At 43.6% G+C, this 25,343-nt stretch overlaps 1 protein-coding gene across 7 annotated transcripts in view; it reads left to right on the plus strand.

Moving 5' to 3' along the window:
• Positions 1-24,990, plus strand: part of COL6A3 (collagen type VI alpha 3 chain) — an 84,283-nt gene extending 59,293 nt beyond the window's left edge. For all 7 annotated transcript variants that reach the window (XM_046643653.1, XM_046643656.1, XM_046643657.1 and 4 more), the window contains 16 exons: positions 1,038-1,088; positions 1,285-1,320; positions 1,773-1,835; positions 2,902-2,964; positions 4,240-4,272; positions 4,358-4,394; positions 4,497-4,508; positions 4,605-5,098; positions 6,632-6,728; positions 7,309-8,007; positions 9,337-9,439; positions 11,834-12,201; positions 13,556-13,819; positions 14,903-15,001; positions 23,245-23,409; positions 24,191-24,990. In XM_046643653.1, the coding sequence (XP_046499609.1) occupies positions 1,038-1,088; positions 1,285-1,320; positions 1,773-1,835; positions 2,902-2,964; positions 4,240-4,272; positions 4,358-4,394; positions 4,497-4,508; positions 4,605-5,098; positions 6,632-6,728; positions 7,309-8,007; positions 9,337-9,439; positions 11,834-12,201; positions 13,556-13,819; positions 14,903-15,001; positions 23,245-23,409; positions 24,191-24,231 (2,625 nt within the window). In that variant the 3' untranslated portion in view covers positions 24,232-24,990. The remainder of the gene's footprint in view (positions 1-1,037; positions 1,089-1,284; positions 1,321-1,772; positions 1,836-2,901; positions 2,965-4,239; positions 4,273-4,357; positions 4,395-4,496; positions 4,509-4,604; positions 5,099-6,631; positions 6,729-7,308; positions 8,008-9,336; positions 9,440-11,833; positions 12,202-13,555; positions 13,820-14,902; positions 15,002-23,244; positions 23,410-24,190) is intronic.
• The last annotated feature ends 353 nt before the right edge of the window (positions 24,991-25,343 follow it).

The raw sequence follows: 25,343 nt of genomic DNA on the forward strand, positions 1-25,343 counted from the left end.
AGAAATTATCACTTCGATAATTCATTTTAAAAAATGTTATTTAAAAACACTCTAACTGCTCTAACAGTAATTTTTTAATATACATTTCTATACAGGAAAAAGAAATCTACAGTACGTTGGGAATTTTTCTAAAATGAGTCATTATACCTAAAAACAATATAAATGGACCAGGTTGATCTGAATGTTATAATCCCAAAGCTTGAAAATATTTTTCTTATGTTTGTAATTTCTCTGGAGCTAGTTTAAAAATCCATTTTTATGGTCCTTGGTCTCCCAAGCAGAGGGGGAAAAATCAGACTTTAAAATCTACTCAAACCATCGAACGACAGCTCTTCCTGATTCTGTTTCCGTAAATTTGGGGGTAACAGCTCTTTAGCTGTTGATGTATGTTTAAAACTGTAAATTAACTAAGGAGCATGTTCTGTGCATGTTTTAGAGATATTAATGTATATGTCATATAAGGCCTTCTGATGCTTTTGAAATAATTAATAGGGTCCAGTTGTAAGAGGCCCCATGAGAGAGCGATAGGGGTGGTTCTGAGAGTAGAGGGAGGTGGGTGTTTGGAAGGAACCTAGAGGCATGACCTGGAAGGAAAGGAAGCGGCATGGGAGAGAGGGGGGTAAGTTCTGAGCACAGGAGGCTCAGGAGGGTATCAGAGGTTGAGACCTGTGTTCTTGCTTTGAAGTAGAATCTAAGACTCATAGACGCATAGAGTCAAGGTGGCCTTTAAGAGTCCTCTCAACTCTAGGATCCCATGGTTCCGTGAGTCTTTGATGCTACAGTCAAACAGCACCTTTACCAATAGCTATTAGTTCTTTACGTTGGTTATCTACAGCACCATCTTTCTGAAGTAGTCCTTTATGCCCACCCACCTACAGACATGGAGGATGGGGCAGGAGTAGGAACCCTTCCTTGATCTGTACCTTCATCTGGGAACATTTCAAGGACTCAAGGATGCCCTGCTCAGGGTTTAGACAGAGACGATTTTGATGTGCCTGACACGGGAACCTACAGTAACACGATGTTTCCACTCTTAGGGAGATGACGGGCGAGACGGAGTTGGCAGTGAAGGACAAAAAGGCAAAAAAGTGCGTATCCGCAAAGATTCTTGAACTTCTGACACATTATATTTTTAAAGGATTGTCTCTCAAAATTTAATTTTAGTAGAGGAAAGTTTTTTCTTTTGACGACTTTATGGATATATTTTTTTCTGCTCAAGAATAACTTATTTTAAATGAATTTAAATTGGGACCAAATATTGAGTCATTTATTTACTTTTTATAGGGAGAGAGAGGATTCCCTGGATACCCAGGTCCAAAGGTAAGTATTCCCCTAGTGGTAAAGCATCACCATTGTTTTAGGATGAGTCTGATATGTCCATGGACCGAAAATCACAATATCTCAGTTCTAGTCTTGGATCAGACACTTACTAAGTGAGTGATCCTGGAAAAGGCCCTGCCATCTCCCAGACACTCCCTCATCTATCAAATGGAGATGATATGCACTTGTCGTGGTGTTTGCCAGGATTAAATGAAACAGCACTGCAATAAAATACTCCTTAAACCTAACAATGCTGTAATTGATAGGATATTATCATTGCGGGTTCGGTAAGCTAAGGCTGCAGATGCCACAGCTGCAGTAGGAATCCAGCGGAAGAGTCACTCAAAGTCAGCCATTTGGCTGTCCTGGGAAGTGGGGTCCACAACCCAGAGACCCTCAGGCAGGCCTTCCGCTCCAGAGCTTAATGTGCTGCTTCCTGGCTCTCTTCCCAGGGTACCCGTGGTGAGCCAGGGACAGACGGAACACTAGGACCCAAAGGCGTCAGAGGCCGAAGGGTGAGTTCCCTGCACCTTGGCTGCAGGTGAAGAGTGAGCGCGTGTGCAGCAGCGTGGTTAACGTGGAGGCCTCCATTGCTTCTTTGAAAGTTATCCTTTCTCACCTGCAACCTGGCTGGTGAAAGAAGGGGGTGGAAGAAAAGGGATCCTAAGCCCTAGGGTTGACGTCCTCAGGACTCCCTGTGGTTGTGTCTGTGCTGTTCTCCTTTGGCCATGGTCCCCTTATAGGGAAGCCCTCAGATCCCTTTCTCTAACACATCTCAAGTGTCGCTAGCCCACGGTCCACTCCCAGTATAGCACCAGGGGAACTCAAGTCTCGGAATGAGTGATGTGGCAAGGCTGTGCAGTCACATTCGGTCATGCCCACCGGACAGTGAGGCTACAGGATTTCAGGAGGTACGGGAAGTGCTTACAAAGCTTCCAGGCTCAGAGGTGAGCCAGGCTGAGAACACGTGCATCCCCACCTCCCCACCATGATAAGACTCCTCTTCCTTAAGCTCCTTTTGGTTTTGGATTACTCTCTTCAGTGGATGTCTACTCATCCTCTTGAGATTGTACTGAGTCGTGAATTAGCAAATTGAGGTCTAGACACAGGTAAAAGTTCCTAAGTTATTTTTAGCTTAAAATGTAGTTAAAATCATTATAATTATCCTGTTAATTTGCTCAGTGAGGGCCCGTCAAACTAGATTGTTTACTGCTCAAGGTAGAGTTTTAAAATATTGGATTGGTTATCTACACAATTGGATCGTGTAGTGATCTAATTAATTGTCAGTTACTGATTTCCTGTGCATCCATGGAGAGTCTTATCAATGGTTCTTGGGTAAACATCTGTCTTACCTTTACCTGCCAGAGAACACAATTGTGGTGAGATGCACATCAATTTTGTTAAGGCCACTTGTCCCTACACTTGAATTTTGGAGACCCTTAAGCTCTTTTAAAGTGAGAGATTTCTCATGGTGATGGGGGATGCTGAATGACGTCACTGTCACCACCCCTTCCAACTGCAGGTGTTGAGAATTTTCCATCTTCTGCCACAGTTGAGCAATGTTTGTTCTGGCCCTTCTAGGGAGACTCAGGACCTCCAGGGGCAGCTGGACAGAAGGGAGACCCTGGTTACCCGGGACCATCTGTAAGTACCTACCTAGTTCCAATTGAGCCACGCAGGGGCTGGATGCCTTACATGTGGTCCTTGAAAACTTTCTACCGTCTCCTTTTTTCTCGAAGGTGGTGTGCTGCAATTTTGTTGTTATTGTTTTCTGTTTTCATTTTTTTAAACCACTTTCCTCTGATACCACAATGGAGAAAAGAGCTTTTAAGTTTTAGAGTTGTAAGAAATTTTAAAAAGAACTTTCACGTGGAACTCTGTAGTCTATGGTGTGTCGTAATTTGCCCTTTCAATTTCTTCATGTGAGTTTGAGGTTTATGTAGAAGACAAAAAAGAGAGAAAACTTTTAACACCTCTTGATTGCATCTTGTAGAATAGTGTAATTATGTCAAACCTCAATCTGGGGAATGCTTCTGTTGGTCTATAAAATCCCCAGGGAGCCCTCGATTTCATGGTTTACGACCCGCTAGCCAGGAGGGCATCCTTCTGCAGCCCTCCCATAAAATCTCTTCGTTCCTAACATCCTTGTTTCCTTATTTGAATTTCTCCCTGTAATGTCTCTTCACATTGAATTTGATGAGGTTCAAAGGAGAATGGAAAAGATAATTAAGGAAACGGAAAATCACTCCCAGAAGGAGAGGTGAGGGATTAGCCTGGTGGGACTCGGGAGAAGAAGGCTGAGTCACGTGATTGTTGCCTTTAAAGAATGAAGCACTTAATGGGAGAAAGTTAAGCCAGTTACTGCAGATGATGAGCAGACAGAAACAGTTTTAGGGAAACACACCTGACTGGCCCACGGGGCGACTGCTTGACCATCAGGCGGCCACATATTGGGATGAGAGGCTGAGGGCCACCGTGGGTCTATCTCTGGGGCTCCTCAGGAATTGAATCCAGCCAGGATGCTTCAGACCTGGAGCTGACGGGGTTAGCTGAGTGACTCCTCACTGTCCCTTCTGTGAACAGGTTATATCAAGCTGGCCGTTGAAAGGAAGCTCTTCTCTAGGGAGACATGGCGTTTAGCTTCAAGCTGAAATGTGTGACTTATGTGGATTTGTAATAAGCTTTCTGGGGCAGAGTTATTTACCTTGCAGGGGAAAGACACACTGTTATCCTCCAAGTCTTTTCTCTTTTGCTCTTTGAGCCTAAAATACTTGATAGGGAGAGCCTGAAAATGATCAAGGCCAGCCGAGGTCCCCTTTTGCTTCCTCTGTCATGTTTCTAGGGGCCAAGGACTGTCCCTTTATGTTCCACATCCCGCCTGTCTGTGGTGCTTCTCACGCCCCCGTCCTTGTTTTACAGGGTCTCAAAGGCAACAGAGGCGACTCTATCGATGTAAGTTGCATGTGTGCAGCACGAACCCTTGCCCTGTAAGCCTTCTGTCTGCTCCCCTTACATCCCCCTTCCTTTCCTTTTACAGCAATGTGCCCTTGTCCAAAGCATCAAAGATAAATGTCGTAAGTACACGGTTTTCCGCCGTCTATGACATTCACATTTTTACGTCTGAAATTCTCACGCGGCGGACAGGTCTTTCACGCTTCTCTTTGTTTCTTTTATAGCTTGCTGCTACGGTAAGTTGATTTCAGCGGTTTCGCTTTCTTCTGAAGAAAGAAGACTCCTTTGCCAGTAAGTAAAGTTTGTCTTTGAAAACCCACCACTTCCCACAGGACCCCTGGAATGCCCCGTCTTCCCGACGGAACTGGCCTTTGCCTTAGACACCTCTGAGGGGGTCACCCAAGACACGTTCAGCCTGATGAGGGATGTGCTCTTGAGTGTCGTGGGCGACTTGACCATTGCTGAGAGTAACTGTCCTCGGGGGGCCCGCGTGGCTGTGGTCACCTATAACAATGAGGTGACCACGGAGATCCGGTTTGCTGACTCCAAGAAGAAGTCCGTCCTCCTTGAGAGGATTAAGAACCTGCAGCTGTCTCTGACGTCCAAGCAACCGAGTCTGGAAACTGCCATGTCATTCGTGGCCAGAAACACGTTTAAGCGAGTGCGGAACGGATTCCTGATGAGGAAGGTGGCCATTTTCTTCAGCGATAAACCCACGAGGGCGTCCCCACAGCTCAGAGAGGCTGTGCTGAAGCTTTCAGACGCGGGCATCACGCCGTTGTTCCTCACGAGACAGGCGGACCCGCAACTGGTCAACGCTTTGCAGGTCTGTGCTTTACGGGGTTTGTTGACATCTCCTCCTCTTCTTCTTGGGCTCTGAGAAGGTTCCCAGGCACATCTGTGCCCTCCCTGATGGATTCATGCCCCATCGTTTCTAAAAGGTCCTAGATGAGGCTGGTGGGACTGAGAACTTCTCTAGTGAGATTTCCAGAACAGCCTTATGGCTCTGGCATTAGATCGACTTATTCCCACTGCGTCCCTCCCCACATGTAGGAGGAGAATCTCCCAGGGCTGACCTAGGGGGCCTACAGTCTCCTAGTGAGGTCCTGCAAACATCGGTGACCCCCCCTCTAGTCTGCACCGCTCTTCAAACCTTTCTTCAGCCAGGCTGGCCTCCAAGGGTCAGCCTATGCAGTGGCCAAGTGCTCCCTTGTCATCTGCTAACTAGTTTAATTGTTATAATAATATATATAATAATTGATTAATTAATCAATTAATATTTACTCAGTGCCAATTTGGGTGGCACTTTTCAAGACGGGCGGATGATGGGCACGAAGGGAAAGAGCGAGACCGAGACCAACGGTGAAGCAGCCTTGGCTCTGGTTCTAACCCGCTCGCTTTCCAGTTTTAAGTCACTGAAAGTAACATGGTCATGTCCCCAAACCTCTCTGTGTCTTAGGTTTCTCACCTGTAAAAGATGAGGCAGGACTGAGATGGTCTTTAATGTCTTTCCTTCCAAACTGGATGTTCTATGGTTTTCTTACTGCTTATGTCAGCAAGCGATGGCTGGGTCATTGCTGCCATCTCTCACGGTTTATTCTGCCAAACCACAGGACAGCTTGAGTATGGGGTACTGGGCTTGGGAATCCAGCATGGGCTACCAGCTGTACGCTCTTCGGAGGAGCTCACTGACATCCCTCTTCCCTCGTGTGGGCTGAGTGACCCAGAACCATGCATGTTTCTGAGCGGCATAGTTTCAGGACGTTCAAAAAGTCAACTATTCATTCACTAATTAAATTTAATATTCATTAAATGAATAATTAGTGATGGGGTGCCAGGTGCTATGATGGGAAGGACGTTTTGAATCTTCTAGAAGTGATTTCATTACTTGTTTTGTCATTAAGTCCATTTCTAGTCCTGGGGGAGTGGAAAAGGGATGGAGCTAACTTTTGTTCATTGCTATTATTATGGCTGAAAATAAGGATAATATTTAGGTCCTGCTATTTGCTAAAGGTTATACCTTTTCACGCATTACCTCATTTAATCCTCCAGATAACCCCTTTGGGAATTTACTATTATACCCATTTTGTGGCTGGGGAAACGGAACCCTGGAGAGGTTAAATAACTTTCCTTCAGGTCCAGCAGAAAGTGCAGGAGTGGGGTTCAAACTCCAGCTCATCTCATCGGAAGAAAAATTATGCTTTCCTATTAATGACTCCCCCTTCCAAAAAAACGAGACAATACTGCCTACTGGGAAATAGATTTTATTGATGTGACTCTAATTTGTTCCTCAATTCCATTTTCAAGTAGTTCCTTATCACGGACACTCCTACCAAGTGTTTCCTTTTGTTTAAACCAGATCAATAACACAGCGGTGGGACACGCGCTCGTCCTGCCCGCTAGGAGTGACCTTGAGGACTTCCTGAAGAACGTCCTGACGTGTCACGTTTGCTTGGGTAAGGTGCTTCTATAACAGGAAAATCCGTCCAGCAGCAATTGCAAGGCTTGCTCCCCATTGAGGGACATTTGAGTGAATAATCACCGTTTGTATCAAGAGCTGGAGTTAATGAAGATTCATAAAGCCTTGTATGGACCAGTGTAAATATTACATAAGTAGTTTCTATATTCAAAGTGGACTCCCCCAAACAGAGCTTCTCTTTGATACGGATATGGTTTGTTTTATAGGTAGTAAAGGAGAAAGTGGGCTCTGCTTATGTTTTAACCTTGGAGTCTAGAATTTAATTATCTGGCCTTGTGACTTTCTAGAAGATACTTCTTCCAAGAATGGTCCTTTTGCTTTTCTTTTGTCTTTAAATGCAATGCCAGTGTATACTAACAAGGATGTTAGCGTACTTATGTGTTTCATCTAGAAACTGCTAAGTGGCGAGAACGGAAATCTGGCCACAATGATTCAGCATGATAGAAATGGGTTTCTATCTATGTGGCAATTTTAATTACCCCAGGCGCTCAGCAGATTGATGCGCACTGTCTCGCTAGGGGAGTCACAGAATGAGTGGGTACCATGCTTCTTTCTAGACATCTGCAACATCGACCCATCCTGTGGATTTGGCAGCTGGAGACCTTCCTTCAGGGACAGGAGAGCAGCGGGCAGCAATGCGGACCTCGACGTGGCTTTCATCTTGGATAGCTCCGAGTCCACCACTCCCTTTCAGTTCAATGAGATGAGAAAGTACGTAGGGTACCTGGTCAGACAGCTGGATGTGAGCCCGGACCCCAAGGCCTCCCAGCACTTTGCCAGAGTGGCACTTGTGCAGCACGCGCCCTATGAGTCGGTGGGGAACTCCAGTGTGCCGCCTGTGAAGGTGGAATTCTCCCTGACTGACTACGGCTCCAAGGAGAAGCTGGTGAACTTCCTCAGCAGCAGAATGACGCAGCTGCAGGGGACCAGGGCCCTGGGCAGCGCCATTGACTACACCATAGAGAACATCTTTGAAAGCGCACCCAACCCACGGGACCTGAAAATCGTGGTTCTGATGCTGACCGGGGAGGTGCAGAAGGAGCAGCTGGAGGAGGCCCAGAGAGTCATCTTGCAGGCCAAATGCAAGGGGTACTTCTTCGTGATTCTGGGTATTGGCAGGAAGGTGAATGTCAAGGAGGTGTACAGCTTTGCCAGCGAGCCAAACGATGTCTTCTTCAAACTAGTGGATAAGTCGACTGAGCTCAATGAGGAGCCTCTGATGCGCTTCGGGAGGCTGTTGCCATCCTTCGTCAGCAGTAAGTCCTGCATTGGATGGCATGGGCCCTGGCTGTGGCTTTCTGCCAGCCCACACCCTTGAGCTATCAGGGATGGGGGGCCATAGCATGGAAAAGACATCGTGTCCTGACATTGACTTGCTCATTCATTCGACAAATTTATGTCAACACCTACCATGTCCCAGACACACTTTTAGGAGCCAGGTTGACAGTGAACACACAGACAGAAATCCCTGTCCTATTCACTCATCTATTCAACCAAATTTGACTGGGCACCTCCCAGCCATAGACACTACATCTCTGAGAGTTTACAATCTAGGTGGACGAATGAGTCAAGTGCACATTTATTATGCATGACATAATATGCTCGCATATCATAGAAAAGTGTATCCTGATGGGGCATTGGGGAAGCTTCTAGAAGTATTGATCTGGGGTTAGCCACAGCCTCATGTTTGGATAGCTCTGGGCCTTTGCTGCTGTAGCTCCTCCTCCCCAGAATGCTCTCCAACTCTCCTTTTGGCAGCAAATCCACATTCATCTTCAAAGCTTATCTCCAGCTGCCCCTGCTCACTGTGGATGCTCCCTGCTCCCTAGGCTTGCTCATTGTTAACCTGGATGCTATACTTACTGCATCTATTACACGGCCCCTTGGTCATTCATTTATGTGTCTGTGGTCCCAGTATGGTCCTTGAGGAGGTGTGTCATTCACCACTGTGTTCCCAAGAGCCTGGCACAGTGCATGGCCAGAGTTGGCACAGGAAAGTATCTAACAAGTGGGGGAGATTATAAAGTTTGAATAAACATGTATATACGAGGAGTTTAAGAGTTTGTTCAAGGCAAAGGTGAGGTCCAAGAAAACAGTATTCACATCTGTGAAGGCCTGTCCCCCAAAAATTTTAGGGAAAAAATGTGAAGCAAAGGTAAGCCATCAAGTTCACCCAGGGGCCATTGTCACTGCCTTCAGAAGATTAAAAACAAAAGTTCCTTAAACACAGCATCAAAAAAATATTAAAACTAATTTGATGTTCAAGAGCTTAGATACTTGTTAAAACTCTGCTCTTGATTTTTCTCCTACTCTTGTCTTCCCGCTAATGTTGAGTAATTACTATCTTTAAACTAATCATCCAAACATTGCCAAATAGAAGATATTGGCTTAAGATGTTTTATGGCTCAAGTACAATTATACTTAATGTTTAAAATCACTGGATTTATCTTGTCTGGAAGAATTAACTAATTCAATGAATGCTTATGGTTACCTACTGTGTTATCCATTTAGCTCCTTAGCAGATTAATTTTAATTTTCATGTGATTCGCATGTGCTTAAAATGTTTTTCCTCCATTTCTCTCTAGGTGAAAATGCTTTTTACTTGTCCCCAGATATCAGGAAACAGTGCGATTGGTTCCAAGGGGACCAACCATCAAAGAATCTTGTCAAATTTGCTCACAAACAAGTGTAAGTGATTATAATAATTGTCTCAAAAATTACAGTGCTCGGGGGGATTCAGAAGTCCTCTGACCAGTGCCTAACTTACGGGGTGAGGACATTGAAACCCAGAAAATGTGACTTCCCAAAGGTCATGTGGGGCATTCTTTTTGAAGAATCTGCTGTATCTGTTAGCTATTGCTGCATAACAAATTACTTGAAACTTAGTGGCTTAAAACAACAACTATTTATTTAATTTGCAATTCTGTGGGTTAGCGATTTTTGCTTGGGCTCAGCTGGGCAGTACTTCTGGCCTCTTCTGGGCTCTTATGTGTTTGTGGTCAGCTGCTTGGCAGCTATGGACTGGTAGTCTAGGATGGTCTCACTGGATGGTTCATCTCTGCTCCCTGTGGTCTGTCATTCTCCAGTAGGCAATTTTGGGTTTGCCTACAAGGTGACTGGGCAGGGTTCCATGAGAGAAGGCAGAAGCGTGCGAGGCCTCTTGAGGCCTAAGCTAGAACTGGCACACTGTTACTTCTGCCACATTTTATTGGCTGAAGCATGTCCAAAGACCAGTCTGTCTAGATTCAAAGGTGGGGAATTAGACTTGGTGGAGACCTGTCACATCACATTATATAAAAGACGAGGGTCCAGAGAGGATGGGTAATTGGCTCCATAGGTCCAAATGGTCTACCATATCTGGTGTGAAATGATTTTATATAGAAGGATTGCATACGTTAAGCAAAAAGTGGACTCCAGATCTTAAAATAATTAAGGCTGCAATAACATAGGTGATGGAGGTACCAATCGGAGGCAACATGCATGTTCTACTAGGAAGACCAAGGAGAGAGCTGGGAGTTGGGTGGGATGCAGTACCCATGGTGATGCTGGCCGCCTGGCACATGCTCTGTGGCCTAATGCCCAGCTCCGTCTTTGGTGCCAACTCCAGGGCCAGAAAGAAGGGTGGTGTGACTGTGTGGCAGAGGGCTAGGCAAGAGGGACATGGTGGCAGAAACTGAGCTCAGGCCATGTGCCAGCAGTCTGTGCCCCTGAAAATAATGCCACAATGTGTCATGCTTTGGGGGAAGTGAGGGTTCTGACCGTTTCACCCCGAGAGATGGGAGTTCGAATTATCCTTGAGCAATGAGTATCTGGCTTACTCCTGGCTGACCTTCAAGGTGGGAAAGAGAGATTGTCCCTTCCTACTGCTCACCCTGAAGTCCTTCGGCTCTCTCTCTCACCCTGAAGTCCTTCGGCTCTTGCCTTTGTCTTCAGAGAGAATGTTCCAAATCTCCTCCTGATAGGTTGAGAATCATTGCACATTTTCAGCACCATGATGCTCATCCTGCTTCACCTGTGTTCACAGATTCTCTTTTTATAGCCTTTAATTATCTTCGTTGTTTCTCTGGAATGTTCCCTAAAGTTGGCTCACCCTTATCTTTAGGAAAACAGAATGAACAAGGTAACCTAATATTTGCAGTTTTATGAAATCAACCTGAAAATATGCTGCATATGCCATGTAGTGTGATATATCTACCAAATAATGGATGTTCACCTCAGGGCAAGAAATGGACAAAGGCTGAGTCTGTGCTGTTGTATCTATTTGACTACATTGCTATTCTCTTTTGAGATTTGTAATGGATCAAGAAATTATAAAAAACAACTGCATACGCAAAAATTAATACAAACGGAAATACACAATAAGCCTTGGAAGTGAAACAGTATACACTGACTTTATAATTTTCCAGCTCAACATGGCTAGAAGGGATACTTATTTTTTGGTGAGGAAGATTGGCCCTGAGCTAACACCTGTTGCCAATCTTCCTCTGTTTTGTATATGAGACACCTCCTTGATGAGCGGTGTGTAGGTCCACACCCGGTACCCGAACCCATGAACCCCAGGCTGCCGAAGCGGAGCTCACGAACTTAACCACTACACCACTGGGCCAGTCCCAGGGGATAGTTTCTTATAATGAGAGTAGCTATTAGCTGATTTTATTTAATTTTCAGTGTATATGTTTCAGTTGGTTAATTTTTATAATTAGAAAATTGTTCAAATATTATTATTATTATGAACAACAATAATTATTATTATTACAATATTTATTATAGTCTCTTTACTCTCTTGCCTGTTTTTGTTTTATGAATTGAAAAAAAAGTCAGGTGTATCTATAGTACAAACTAGGCTTCCTTTTTAATGATTCTGTTATTTTATTTGCTGTTCAATATCTTTTTTGTGGCACAGGTGCTAAAAAGAAGGAATTTAACATACGCAGCATGCAATACAATACAGAAGATATAAAAGCTAGAGTGTGCATTTTGCTAAAACAGCCAGTTCTGCACAGTTCGTGGGGTCATGTCTTTCTATTTTAGAGAGCAGTAAAAATACGTATGGTTGAAACAATCTTTAATTTATTTTAACAGAAATGTTCCAAATAACGTTACTTCAAGTCCTACATCCAAACCAGTGACCACAACGAAGCCAGTGACCACTGCCCAACCAGTGACCACCACCACAAAGCCAGTACCTGTGGTAAACCTGCCGGCCTCCAAGCCCGCCCCTGCAAAGCAGGCCCCCGCAAGACCAGCGGTTGCCAGACCGGTGGCTGCCAAGCCCGAGGCCGCGAAGACGGCCACAGTCAAACCTGCAGTGGCTGTGAAGTCTGCAGCAGCGAAGCCAGCAGCTGCAAGGTCCCCCACTGTTGCCAAGCCAGTGGCCACAAAGCCCGAGGTCCCCAGGCCCCAGGGAGCCAGATCAGCTGCCACCAAGCCAGCCACTGCGAATCTCATGGGTAAGAAAGTCGCCGTGAGGGCTGCTGACTTGTGACGTCCTCATTTACTGTGTCTAGGGCACGTCCCTCGAAGCCTGTTTACAAAGCAATCGAAATACAGTCATTGATCTGGGATTTTCTATATCTAGAGGATGCACTTGAAAAGGCGCTGCTCACAGCATGGAATTGTCAAAACATTGCTTTTTTTCTATATTAGAAAGCACTTTGCCTTATGGCCCTCTGTGAGGCTGGTGAGTTCCATCTCAAGAGCTTGTGAAATGAGTTTCACGCTCCCTCCCACCTCTGTTTTCTCACTCCCCATGCTGCCTTGGAGTCGGGGGTGGGCAGGAGGAGCTCCCCATTCTCTCTTGGATGTTGGTGGGGGGCATGGCCCACCTCTTCTAGAAATCCAGTCGTCTCAAGCTAAGGGATTCACTTTAAGAAGTAGAGTTTTAGATCCCATTTCAGGAGTGAGAGAGAGTGAAAAAGCCTGTCTGTAGCTCTTGGCAACGAAGCAGATGTTTCTATGCTTGGGCTCTGGAGCCAGACCTGTCTCCTTAGAATCTGACTCCAGAAGATCTAGATGGAGCTTTGTCCCTGCTCTGAAGCATAAATGCATAGAAAAGCGGCCCAAGTTGTGCCCTGTGGCAGTATCAGGGTGTCTAGTTTAGCAAAATAGTGGAAAAGTGTGAGCCTGGAGAACCAGCCTTTCCCTCTGGACCGAACCACATGCTAGTATCACCCATGAGAAGAATCCTTCCAGGCTGAATTAGATACAAGGGGCAGGTGGACTTAATGAGACCCAGAGTGTGTCATTGTAGCTTTTCCTCAAAGATGCTAGAAGGTACCACAGAGGGTCACGAACCTTTATAAAGGTGAAGGCAGAATGTATGTGCTCGTGAAACAATGGAAACTGTCTTCATTTTATGAACGGAGAGAAAGCAGAGATTCCTTTAAAAGAATTTCATGTGATGCCCTGAAGTTTCACGACTTCATATATTTTAAATTACGGGACGCATTTTGTGTTGAACGCTCCTCTTCAGATTAGCACACTGGACCGTGAATTTTCAAAGTATCTCCTTAATAGGAGAGATCTTCAATCGGAAGAAATAAGATAGTTGTGTACCTTGCTGATGAATAATTAGATTTTTAATTACAATGAATTTCACATTTCATGTATATTGGTGGGTTATAGGACCAATATTTCTCAGGAGCTTTCTGAGAAACTAGAGCTGCTCGCCTAAATTTCACATCAACTGTCTACGGATACAGCTCTTTCAGATTGCATCTCTCGCCTGTATGTTACAATTATTCAGGGTTTTATTATTGTTTTTATCTCCGCTCTCTCCACACTCTGCTTTGATCTATCTTCCAGTTAAAGCATCTCGAGAGGTCCAGGTGTCTGAGATTACAGAAAATAGTGCCAAACTCCACTGGGAGAGGCCGGAGCCCCCGAGTCCTTATTTTTATGACCTCACCGTCACTTCAGCACTCGATCAATCTCTGGTTCTGAAGCAGAATCTCTCGGTCACGGACCGTGTCATCGGGGGCCTGCTTGCCGGGCAGACGTACCACGTCACGGTGGTCTGCTACCTGAGGTCTCAGGTCAGAGCCACCTACCAGGGAAGTTTCAGTACAAGTAAGTACATGGTCGGTTAAAGAAAAGTTGGTACCTGATTTCTACATGGCGTCTCAAAAGGAACATAGGGGGAGCAATTTTTATTCATTGAATCTGTCCTGAAATCATAACAAGGTTAAAACAAAATCCTGGGTGTTTGGGTTGCGCCCAACTTTATAGATTAACAAAGGAAAATGGGATGTCTTGAGAACTGTTGTCCTGCTCCTGGGGTCCTGGGCTCCTCTGTGTGGGAGACCAGATCCGTTTGGCCTGAGTGCAGCCTCTTCCCTGGGAGAAAGAACTATACCCTGCCAGTCTGGCTGGGGGTCTTGACCGCCCACAAAAACCATGTTTCAGAAGCATGTTTCCATGTTCGGTGAACAGAACCACCGAGTCGCTGGCTTCTTAGGGAGTAACTGAGGAGTCCACGAAGTCTCATCACCCCAAAGGCCAAGGGATGTCCACAGCCACTGCAGAAAGGCATCAGCATATCCCTCCCCCGGTCCCACCACGCTCGGGCTCTGTTCTCTGCCATCTGTTGTCTCCCCAGCTCCTTCGCCTCACTGAGGCCTGCCCTTGCCTGTTTTTCCAGTCTCTGTTAATTACTCATGCCATCCCCCTTTCCTTTCTAAGTTCTTCTGGACTCCCTTTTCCATTCTTCTTGACCTCCACTGCTCCTGGGTTATGGAAGAGAGGCTCACATCCTTTTCTCCTTGGGCCAACGTTGTTCAGATCAAGAAACTATGCTTGAAGGGAGGGAATTCTCAACAGTCACCATGGACGAGGGTCATGAAGTTTTGAGTCCGAAGACCCATCCACCCCCAGGGCTCTATTTTCTTGGATGGCAGTAGAAGAAGTTATATGGGAGATGAGAGGATTTGTTCAAAATTTCAGGCATATCCTCCATTTGATTGTTAAGAGATGAATCCAACTTGCAGACAACAGACATGGCGTAGGCAGAGACTTCTTGGGTCTCTATGTTTCAGTGATTCACTCTTGTGTAAGACGTTAATCCAGAAAGACAAGCTTGCCTCAGTCCCTAAGGATTCCTAAGCCCTTCAGTTTCTGAGTTACCTACCAGCTCTATATGTTTTTCTTTTATAGAGAAAACTCCGCCTCCACCTCCACAACCAGCAAGGTCAGCTTCTAGTTCAACCATCAATCTAATGGTGAGCACAGAACCGTTGGCTGGAACTGACACTGGTGAGTTGTGGAAATATTAGATCCACTAATGGCACTAAGAGAGTATTCCTCCAAACATTTAAAACTCACTGAAGTCTTGATTCTAGGTCATCTGCTGGGCTTCTAATTCTCAGGCCACCCACGACTTCTATGGGGACAGTTCAAATCTGTTCTGCGTGGCCCAACATGGTATTATTCTGCATATTCCTAGTTGTAAGTGGTGACTTACCTTGCCTGTCACTGGGCCATTAGGGAAAATTGGATGGGAGTTACTTCTGGGGCTGTGGCCAGGCATCACATATCTGTTAGTCATTTCCCCTGTGCCTCATACTGGGGCCCGAGTTGGTTTGTTGTCTGTGATGCTGCAAACAGTAGGATTTCATCCACACAGTGGTTTAATCTAATAAAAAGCCGCTTAGAAGAACCCAAGACAACCTAGATTAGAACCCATGAAAGACGTGAGTATGGAAGTGACCCCTGGGAAGTCCTGGTCCTAATTCCCTAAGCACACACCCTGGCTCAGTCTATCATCCCACTCTCTGTGCCTGAGCCATAGTCTGTGTGCATTTTCTGTTAAATCAGTCACTAGTGTTACCCACTTTTGTTCCCAGGCAGTGGAACTCTGCGAGACCTGTAACCCTCATCCAGCAGAACGTGAGCTTAGGCTGTTTCTCATCCGTGAGAAACTGATTACTGAGATAGTCGATACGCTTTGCTTGAGACGATTTGGCAAATGATGTTGGTACTAATACCTAAAATCAAAATTCTGTGGGCACTTAGATATATTATTGTCTTACAGACCCCAAAGCAGAAAGTTTCCACTAACAATGGGGACAATTCATTATTTTTTTGGTGCATTGGCCACAGTCAGGAAGAGGAAAGCGTAACTCTTTATGATGTTTATTTCCAGAATGGATTATGGTAAAAGGCATATGTTGAGCGCCTAGCTGCGTCTGTATTGTGCTAGATTTAACAGCAGCTGTGCTGTTTCAGTATGTATTGCATTGTCACAGCAGCAGCACGTTATCTGGTGAGCTGTGGTGTACGTATTCCTCATTTTACTCTTTCCACTGTAGGCTTTTAAAATGATGCTTGTTTCTCATCTTCCCCTGTCTGTAGAATCTATACCCTATCTCATCTGTGTTTGAATAAAATTAGATGGTTTAAGTGTTTTCTGGTGCCACAAACCCATCTCTTTGGGGCCACTTGGGAGTAGAAGCCTCTTGTTTCTTTTAGTTGTTTCTAGAGGGGATCTTCTCTATTGCTAGAATGCTTTATACCATCAATGCACTTTCCCTATGTCTCTCTCTCTCTATATATGTATATCTCTATCTCTATATCTATATCTACATTTACCTATCTGTTAACTATCAGCTATTCATCTATCATTATCTATGTATGTATCTATCTATCTCTCATCCTTTTATAGGGCCCTTTTATAGGACACAGCCCATACTGACATGTGGCGTCAAGAGTTACTAGAAAGAAGGTAACTAAGTCAATGCAGGAACTGTGAAACTCTTATACACATAGATACGTCATAAGGTTAATTAAACTGTGTACAGAACTGAAAAATGCTTAAAATAGTTTGCTTTTGGAATCAAGTTGAGGAATTGGTCTATGTTAGAGACAGCCACGTGTTTTTCAACCTCTGTAGCCTTTCCAACGGAAAGATTGACAGAGCGACGAATTACTTCCTCTTGATATAAGTTTATGAGAACAATTCAGGAAATCATGGTAGATTGGGACATTAAGCTAGACTGCTTAGGAATTGTCTAAAAAGATCTTACAAAACTTTTAATGTTACTGTTTTCAAATCAAACGAAAAGAAATGGAAGAAGGGATGTGGAGTGAGAGTTTCGGATGGACAAGAGAACTTAAATCTCAACCTCTTTGATTTTTGCTCCTAAGCAGTTTTCTGAGTCCCGCCTCGAGGGGCTGTGGACAAGCCTTTGTCCCCTGCACGGGAGTGGGGTGGGTGCTCTGCAGCTCCTCCCCACTACAGCTCCCTTCCTGAGTCACCTTCATGAGGCTTCCTAACATGGTGCTTGAGCTCAGAGAGAAGACACCAAGAATTTCCTAGGATTTCCCTGGAGATATGGGTCAGGACAGATGCAACTCTAAATTCAAAGTCACTGAAATCTGAGCGTGTTGTTCCCCACTCAGTGGTAATTTTACTCCTCATGGAGTATGGGAAATGTAAAATTTCTAGCTTCATTGGAAGAAAATGACTAAGAGTCCACTCTCCAGTGAGATTTAGGGGTTTTGTTAGTTCTCTCCGTGTGGTTCAGAAGAGACAAGAATATCCAAACAGTTTTGAGTTAATATAAACAACACAATCTTTAAACAAGAATCTGGCTGGGCTGCTTTATTTTTTAAGACTGAGTCACGGGTTCAGACGTAGGCCGGCATTTTCAATCTAGACCTTTCACACTTAGCTCTCCTCGCTCCGTGTGACAGAGAGGAAACAGTTTTTGAAGTTGGGGATTGGGTTTCTTTCAAGATGACAAGTAGTTTGATGGAGATGACTCCAACGCTTCCTCCTTCCTTCTGATCAAGCCTACATTCTGATCATGTAGCCCTCAAGCCCAGGCCCTGAATGTTCTTTCACCATTTCACATGGGTGTGAAAGACACATGGGTGCGTCTTTCCCACCTAGTGATTCAAGTCAGTGTGAAAATATAAATTACACTCTTTTTGTTAAGGACAAGGTCCTGCATAATTGATCTCTAGCCTCACAGTATCAAAACCACACTTTGCCTGGAGAAGGCACTTAATACTCATTTGCTCACTGAACATACATAAGTGTGCACACACATACACACACACAAACACACGCCCTTTTTGAATGCTCTTTCTTCAGTTAAATTAACTGCATATTTACTTTAAAATGTTAACATTCAAAATGGGTAAACAGAATGAAGAGATGAAAGTTTGACTTCCTCCCAACCTCCTCCCTCCCCCCTGTAATCAAGTCATTTTAGAAATTTTCCCCAGGGAGATAAAACCTTTTAGTTATATTCATATTTTTTGCAGATGAAAAAAGGAGTGACAACTCCTCACTTTATTAGATAACTTTTTGAAAATATGGTAACTGCGTTCTTACTCAGTAGTTGCATGTATACTTTGCGTCCAAATGTCAATTACCACAATATGCATTATTTCTCCAAAGATGTATTTTCTAGAAAATTCAGGCAAAATTAAAATTTAAAACTAGTTTTTACATATGGGCGTGAAGGCAGTTTAATTCCTCTCATTTTCTGAAGCACCAATTAATTAGAAATACGGTTTGTGTTTAGAGAGACACATCCTTTTCTTAGTCTGAAATGTCAGATCCTTGTCCTGGCTTCATTCTTCTTTATCCTTCCTCCATGAATAAAAGATTCACTGGATTGGGATTCTATCTTAAGGACCTGTGTTTTGTCATAGTTTACCACTTTGGACTTAGGGAATATGGTGACCAGTGTTTGAATCTATGCAAGAGTTTGTGGGCAAAACCCTATGAAATGGAAAAGTCTCTAGTCCATGTCAGCTAATGAAGAGGAGGAAGAGTGAGCAGTTTTAACACCTGGGTTTTCATTGGCGTATGTTAACGTTCGCCCATTTGGAAATTCGTGTGTAATAGATACTTCTTTATCAGGAATTTGATGCAGGCACATAATGGGAGGACAGTCTCCTGAAGGGGTTCTTTGTCCCCCAAATGAGGACTGGCCCTGTGTGGTATGGAGTGCAAGGTGTGACAGCAAGGCCCAGGCCTTGAGATGAAGGTAGATGACATTAGCAGACCTAAGGCATCATTACTAACCACTCAGCGTTCCAGACTTTGCAATATTACGTGATTCCATTTTACATGGTTAATACTCTCTATAAAACAAAACAAATCCCCCCCAACACAAAAAAATCCCAGCCCACTTTTTGCTTTCCTCAGCGTCTGAAAGAATCACACCCACTTTTCTGTGATAGATTTGTTGCCTATAAATGGCAGTTAGCAACAATTAAAGGAATTTTTCAGTGATCGTCACTGCCTTAAAAAAGCATTGAATGTGCTAGGCGTTTTTACTACATGCTTTGTTACTCCTAGTTTTGAGAGTGCTGTCTAGTTGCTGATTATGGTTTTAGATTTTTATCACCAGCTCTCTCTTCTTCCTTCTCATTTTTGGCTGAAGAAGCCTCGGATAGATATTTTCTATGCATATTATTAGTAAAGCTAAGACTCTCTGAAATTTCTAAACAACAACAAAAAATCTAACTCAGAAAATTTATTTTTTGCAATATCACAGAATGACTCCTAAATTATAAGGATTCCAAAATAATCCTTATATGTTGAATAAAAGTTTCAATGCAGAAGAGAGCAAAAATAGCCAACAAAGTGTGTAACATTCTTTTTTACTTATTCTAGAAATGAGCGATCTGTAGAAATGATCACATTTTTGTCTGACCAGGCATTGAGGGATCAATTACACAGCTCTGAAAGAAATAAGTTCACCAATCTTTTACTTATTTTGTTCACTCTAAGGTGCACGATCTTCCCCATTGTAGCACTTCTGAAGTTGAAATGTGACCTACAATTGATGACATGTCATGGTGTTTGGCAGTGTTTTGTCTTACTTAGTGGAATATAAAATAATCGTGCATCATAAAATTAAGGCATCTTAAATTTGATGAATTACAATATTTGGTTGGCCATGTTCCACCGTGAACATGTAGCATTGGCTGGCACAAAATGATACAATGGGGAAAACAGATGACTTTATGTTAATAATTTAAAGATCCACAAGTTTAGATAAATTAAAGAGCTACAGATATTTCCTCTATTTGGTTGAAAAGAAATAGCCATCTTCAAGGCTGTGTGTTTATTGCTGCGTGAGAATGTATCCAGGTCAGTTGCAATGTTTGGGTTATAACGAGCCTCAAAGGGTATTTGACATTCTTTTATTGTGAAGTATAAAAGGCTGATAAAACAAAAGTCTATTGGTCAAGATCTGAAAGAGCAAAGGGTCCAAAACTTAACCACAGCTACATTTAAAATAAAGAAAATAACACAAAAAGTTTCTTTGGTACTTTGTGAGCCAATCAATACTCAAAACATAGATGCAGAAAGGTTTTTGAAATTAAGGAAAGTCATACTTGCTTCTGAGGTTTGGAAGCATTTTATACCATGTCGGCAGTGTAGGGTCTGAAGGATTAAACCATCTTGTTGTTTTTGAACCCATTAAACTGATGAGGAACATATTTACACATATTTACAAGTGCGGCATTAACACTTTCCATTCCCCCAAGTTTGCTCAAGGAAGCACTTCAATAGTGACAACTTACTGGTCTGGAAAATGTCAAAGCTCACGCTTTAACAAATTCTTTTAGACATTATAGATCTCAAACTACAAAAGAGGCCAAATCTTCCAGTTCAACACGTTTTCTGTTTCAAAGAGTAATATTTTTTTCTAATTATAAAATTATATATAGTCATTGTGAAAAATTCAGAACATACAGAAAAATATAAGAAAATGTGATTCTCATAGTTGCAGCATTGATGGCCATTGATGACCACCATTAATGACCCAGTGCAGGTCCTTCCTGATTTTTTTCTATGAATATTACATGTGGACACACTCATGCATCACATGGGTACACACACACACATCTCTATTACAAAAATGGACTGTGTTTCCTAGGGTGACTTCCACCCCACGGTGGTTTTTCTAGGACATCCCAGTTTGGCTCCTGTGGCTTCTGTGAACAGAAGAGATCCTGTGAAGAGGGTTTTTCCAGACACCGTGCTGCCATCTTCTTGTGTTTCCTCTTGTATTTGGATGCTCACTGAGGCCTAGTAAACAACCACTCGTTCACCAGGAATTTTTGCCAGACGGTGGTCTTTCTTTTAAAATGAAACTTATTTGCATCGTTATTCTAGGCTAAAGCGAACCAGGAGAGGTTATAGATAATTTTCACTTCCCACTGTCTTTTAGGCTCCCATTGGGTTCTTAATATAAGGAGGAAAAAATTAGTGAATGTGCAGCCAGACACTCCTCTCAGACAAAACAGAGGCCTCCGGGGGCCCTGCAGGGTCACATCCAAAGGGGCAAACTGAATCTGGAGGGAAAATATGAACAACTGTTGTGTCTGAAGACTTGTCTGGAGCAAAGATCAATGAGGTCTAACCATTGCTCTTTGGACTACGAGAGATTTTAATTTTTTGGCTTTCATATGGTTGTTTCAGCATATGTAGACATAGCTTAGGGAAATCCAGCCTGAATGACGTGTCTCAGAAATCAAGACAATGGGAGTTTAAAACGATGAGGCTTCTTAGGAACGTAAAACCTCCCATTTTCGTGCTTTAAAAATGGAGAATCCCAGGTTTTTGTCTTTGAATAATGTGGGGCCCTCATTAATATATTTCTCTTGGTTTTCCAAATATCTGTTTGTCCGTGGTAATTGTGTCCTTATCTTCCATTTGTAAACACTGCAGGATCTTAGCAGTGACTCTCCCTGGAATAAAGGGTGTAAAATGCAAGAGCAATAGTTGGATTTTGGAGAGTCAAGGTGGAAATTGAAGGAAGCCGGAAAAGCCAATCAGTCAGGGAGCAGAACGTCCTGCTGCAGGGCTGCGTCCAGGCTGGGTGTCCTTGGGTCTGGGTAGACTTCTCGTGTCTGCTTCAGATGAGCCCAGAGGAGTGAGAATGGAAGGGCTAAGCACAGATGGCCAGGACTGAGTGCACTAGGAGCAAATAAAACGGAACAACATCGGCCATTTAGGGGATGCTCTGGGGAAGAAAGGAGAGGGGATGAGGCAACCGCTTGGTCCGGGCCGCACGCTAACAGGGGAACCTATCAGTAAACAAGGGATAAATTTTGGTAGTTGAACAATCTTGCCTTGCTCAGTCTCCTCTATGTCATTCCTTGGAAGCCGGACATCAGTTATGGGCACATCTGAGAAAGAGAAAGTTGTTGTCGTAAATCGCCATTTTCTTCTGGCTTCATTGGGTCTTCCAAGGCTCTCGGTAGTGCCACTGGCTTTCTGGGTCTGCAACTAGGAGACGCTGTGTGGTGGAGCCACTAGTTTTCACGCTTGGGTGACAACTTCCCCGCAGTCACCAAGAAGTGTTTTAGACCAATTGTGAGCCTCAATCCTGTGTTCCTTGGAGTCTGGCCTGTTATGCTGGACCCAAGCTTTGGTTCTCTATCTAAAGTCTGAAGTTTTCCTATAACTTCTTGGTATCCATCAGAACTGCAGATGCCCATCAGCTCTGCAGCTCTGAGCAACACACGTATCTGGGGCTAAAGGCCCACGGAGAGTCAGCCCTGCGAGGGCAGCCCGGGTGATTCAGGCCTGTCAGCTACTCACGTAAACATACCGTTATCTGCTCCCGGGAGTTTTGTTGAAAGAAGGTTTACGTTTACCAAACTTTCCAGAAACGGTTGACATTAATGCTTCTTTTTCCCAGGACAATCTGGAGTTTGCCAGAAAGCCCTGTAAACAGAAGTTTTACTGTGTGAGAACTGTAAACGTTTCTTTCCAGGCATTGAAGGAACCGTAGCTTTGACTTTGCAGCTGGACTGCATTAGAAGTAGGCATTTAAAACATAAACTTCCTTAACTGGGAAAAGAATGCTTCTCTGTCGTCGAAATAGCTTTGCTCTGTAACGTTTCTGCCGTTGTGCATTTTACATCAGTGTTAGCGCTTCTTTTTACTCCCTTGTTTAACTTGGCGGGTCACGGAGGCGCTCAGCTACACGCATCTACACACGCTCATAAAGGATTTTTCCTCACTTTAACTCTTATTTTTTATCTACTTGGCTGGTAGTGAAATGTACAGCCTGCATTTTGAACTGTACTCTGGCGAAACTTAATTGCTATCTTGCCAAGAAGTGGAAAACTCCAAGCTTTTAAAACTCGGTTTCTTTTCTGGGGATTTAGAATTGAAGGAATTGGAGAGTAAGTGGCCCAGTGATTGGAAATGGAAAAACACAGTTCATTTCATCTTAAATTACCCAATAATGGTAGCTAACGTTTGGGATTCTGAATGTGGTTTATAAAGTGCTTTCGTCGACGTGATTGCATTTATTGCCCACGAAGCTACAAGTGGTTCTCATGTCCCTTTGGCAGTGGGGAAACTGAGGCTTGGGGACGGTAATGGATTTTCCCCCTCGAAACTCTTCTCTTTCGTGTCTCTGACGGGCTTGTGACTAGATCTTCAGCCCCTCGCGCTGGGAGCAGAAGAACTTGCACGCTCGAATTAATGCTCTTTTCTCATCTTGTTCTTAAAGATATATGTAAGTTGCCAAAAGAAGAGGGAACTTGCAGGAAATTTATGTTAAAATGGTACTATGATTCGGAGACCAAAAGCTGTGCAAGATTCTGGTATGGAGGCTGCGGTGGAAACGAAAACAGATTTAATTCACAGAAAGAATGTGAAAAGGTTTGCGCTTCTGGTAAGTGATTATTCTTTTATGTTTGTGACTTTTGCAAGTAAGACAAGAGACCCAGCCCAATAATTCACGTTTTCAAGATACTTGAATTACAATCCTTATGATAGATGTTAAAAAGAAGATAAAGTGCATCTTCAGATAAGAAAGATATGCAAATCAAACACGTGAAATTAATTTTCTGAATTATTATTATTTCCTAAAAACTTACTTGTATACTTGTATTTTTGCCAATGCAGAAACACATGGCTGACTACTCCTCGCTCTTTGGAAATGTTACTAAGTCCCTGTTATTCATAAAATATTGTAAAAAGCATGATTATTAGAAAAATAATAAAATGAACAATTATAGATAACTCCAAAGATAAATAACCCCTATGCATTCATCTTTACATAATTTGCTTCCTCTAAATAATAATAATGTTGACACTCGGGCCATCCAATACCTCCATTACGTTGGGCAACTCAATTGGTAATAAAATCAGAACCGCTTCACAGAGAACCTGGGGCCAGTGCCAGAACAGGAGGTCACTTTGCATAAAGTCCTGGCAGATGATGCCAGGCTGGAGAATGGGCTCAGATTGCACAGACAGCCCCAAGCCGCAGGCCAAGAAGCTTCCTGGGAACCACTGAAGGTATTGAGCAGAGAAGTGCGATTGGTGATGAAAACCAAAGGCCACAGAATCATTTTCATGAGAAATACAGTTATTTTCAGTCAATAATGTGGCTTTTCCCTTTCTTCTTCTCTCCCATCCTCACCCCACCTGTCCTCTCCATCAACGCTCAGTGCTTGTCAACCCTGGAGTCATTGCTGCAATTGGGACCTAAGCATGGCCGACCAGTGACACATACCTCTTGAAGAAGAAGGAGTAGCCATTTGCAAGTCGTCTTTGTAGAAGCTCTGGGTATAGATTCCCTTGCACTGTACCATTTCATGCTTTGATTTACACTCGAACTTGGATGGAAACGTTCTGCGCATGACCTATCAATATGGTGCTAAATGTGTCTGTGGACCCAACGCTCTCTGTCTCCAGGCAGTTATATTGTATACTTTGAACGTCGTGTAATAGTTACCCACTGCTGGTGTTTATGTGAACATTTCTATAAATTCAAATTCCCTCTGGAGTTTCACGTTATGCCTGTTTCAGGCATATGCAAGTTCTAGAAAGTAACCCCAAATGTCACAGCTACTCTATATAACTTCTGCTTGGTTCATTTCTTTCCCTCTTAATTAAAGCACGACTTTAGATGGAAAGCCTGTGTGTGGTGAATAGACAAGAGTCCAAGTTTTTCATTTTCCCCCCAATTTCCTGGATTAGATTTCCAGCTAATTTCCTTTTTCTGAAGCCTCGAACAAATAATCTAGTTAGAAGGAAGCAAAATCCCTTAATCTTTGTGCACTGTTGTGGGACCAATGCCTTGATTAAAGAAGGAGAAGAAAGTCATAATAGAGAATATTTTTGGCGTTCCTCTAATGTTGTGTGGGTTTTTTTTTTTTTTTGTGCGGGGGGGGGTTTAATTTTAATTTTAAAATTTTTAGGAAATTTATACAAAGAAACTTTTTAATAAAGTATATTGAAAGTGTGATGAGTTTGGTGTCGTTGGCTGTCTTGTTTCTATAGTACCTATGGTCTGAATCACGACTAGGCCAGGGCAATTGGGTCTCGTCCAGGCCAACGGTCCTGGGCACCACCTTTTTTTTTTTTTTTTGAGGAAGATTAGCCCTGACCTAACATCTACCACCGATCCTCCTCTTTTTTGCTGAGGAAGACTGGCCCTGAACTAACATCTGTGCCCACCTTCCTCTACTTTATATGTGGGATGCCTGCCACCGCACGGCTTGACAAGCAGTGCGTAGGTCTGCACCCGAGATCTGAACTGGTGAACTCCAGATGCCAAAGTGGAGCAGGCAGACTTAACCACTATGCCACCGGGCTGGC

Source organism: Equus quagga, chromosome 17, assembly GCF_021613505.1.
Source record: "Equus quagga isolate Etosha38 chromosome 17, UCLA_HA_Equagga_1.0, whole genome shotgun sequence".
NCBI lineage: Eukaryota > Metazoa > Chordata > Mammalia > Perissodactyla > Equidae > Equus > Equus quagga.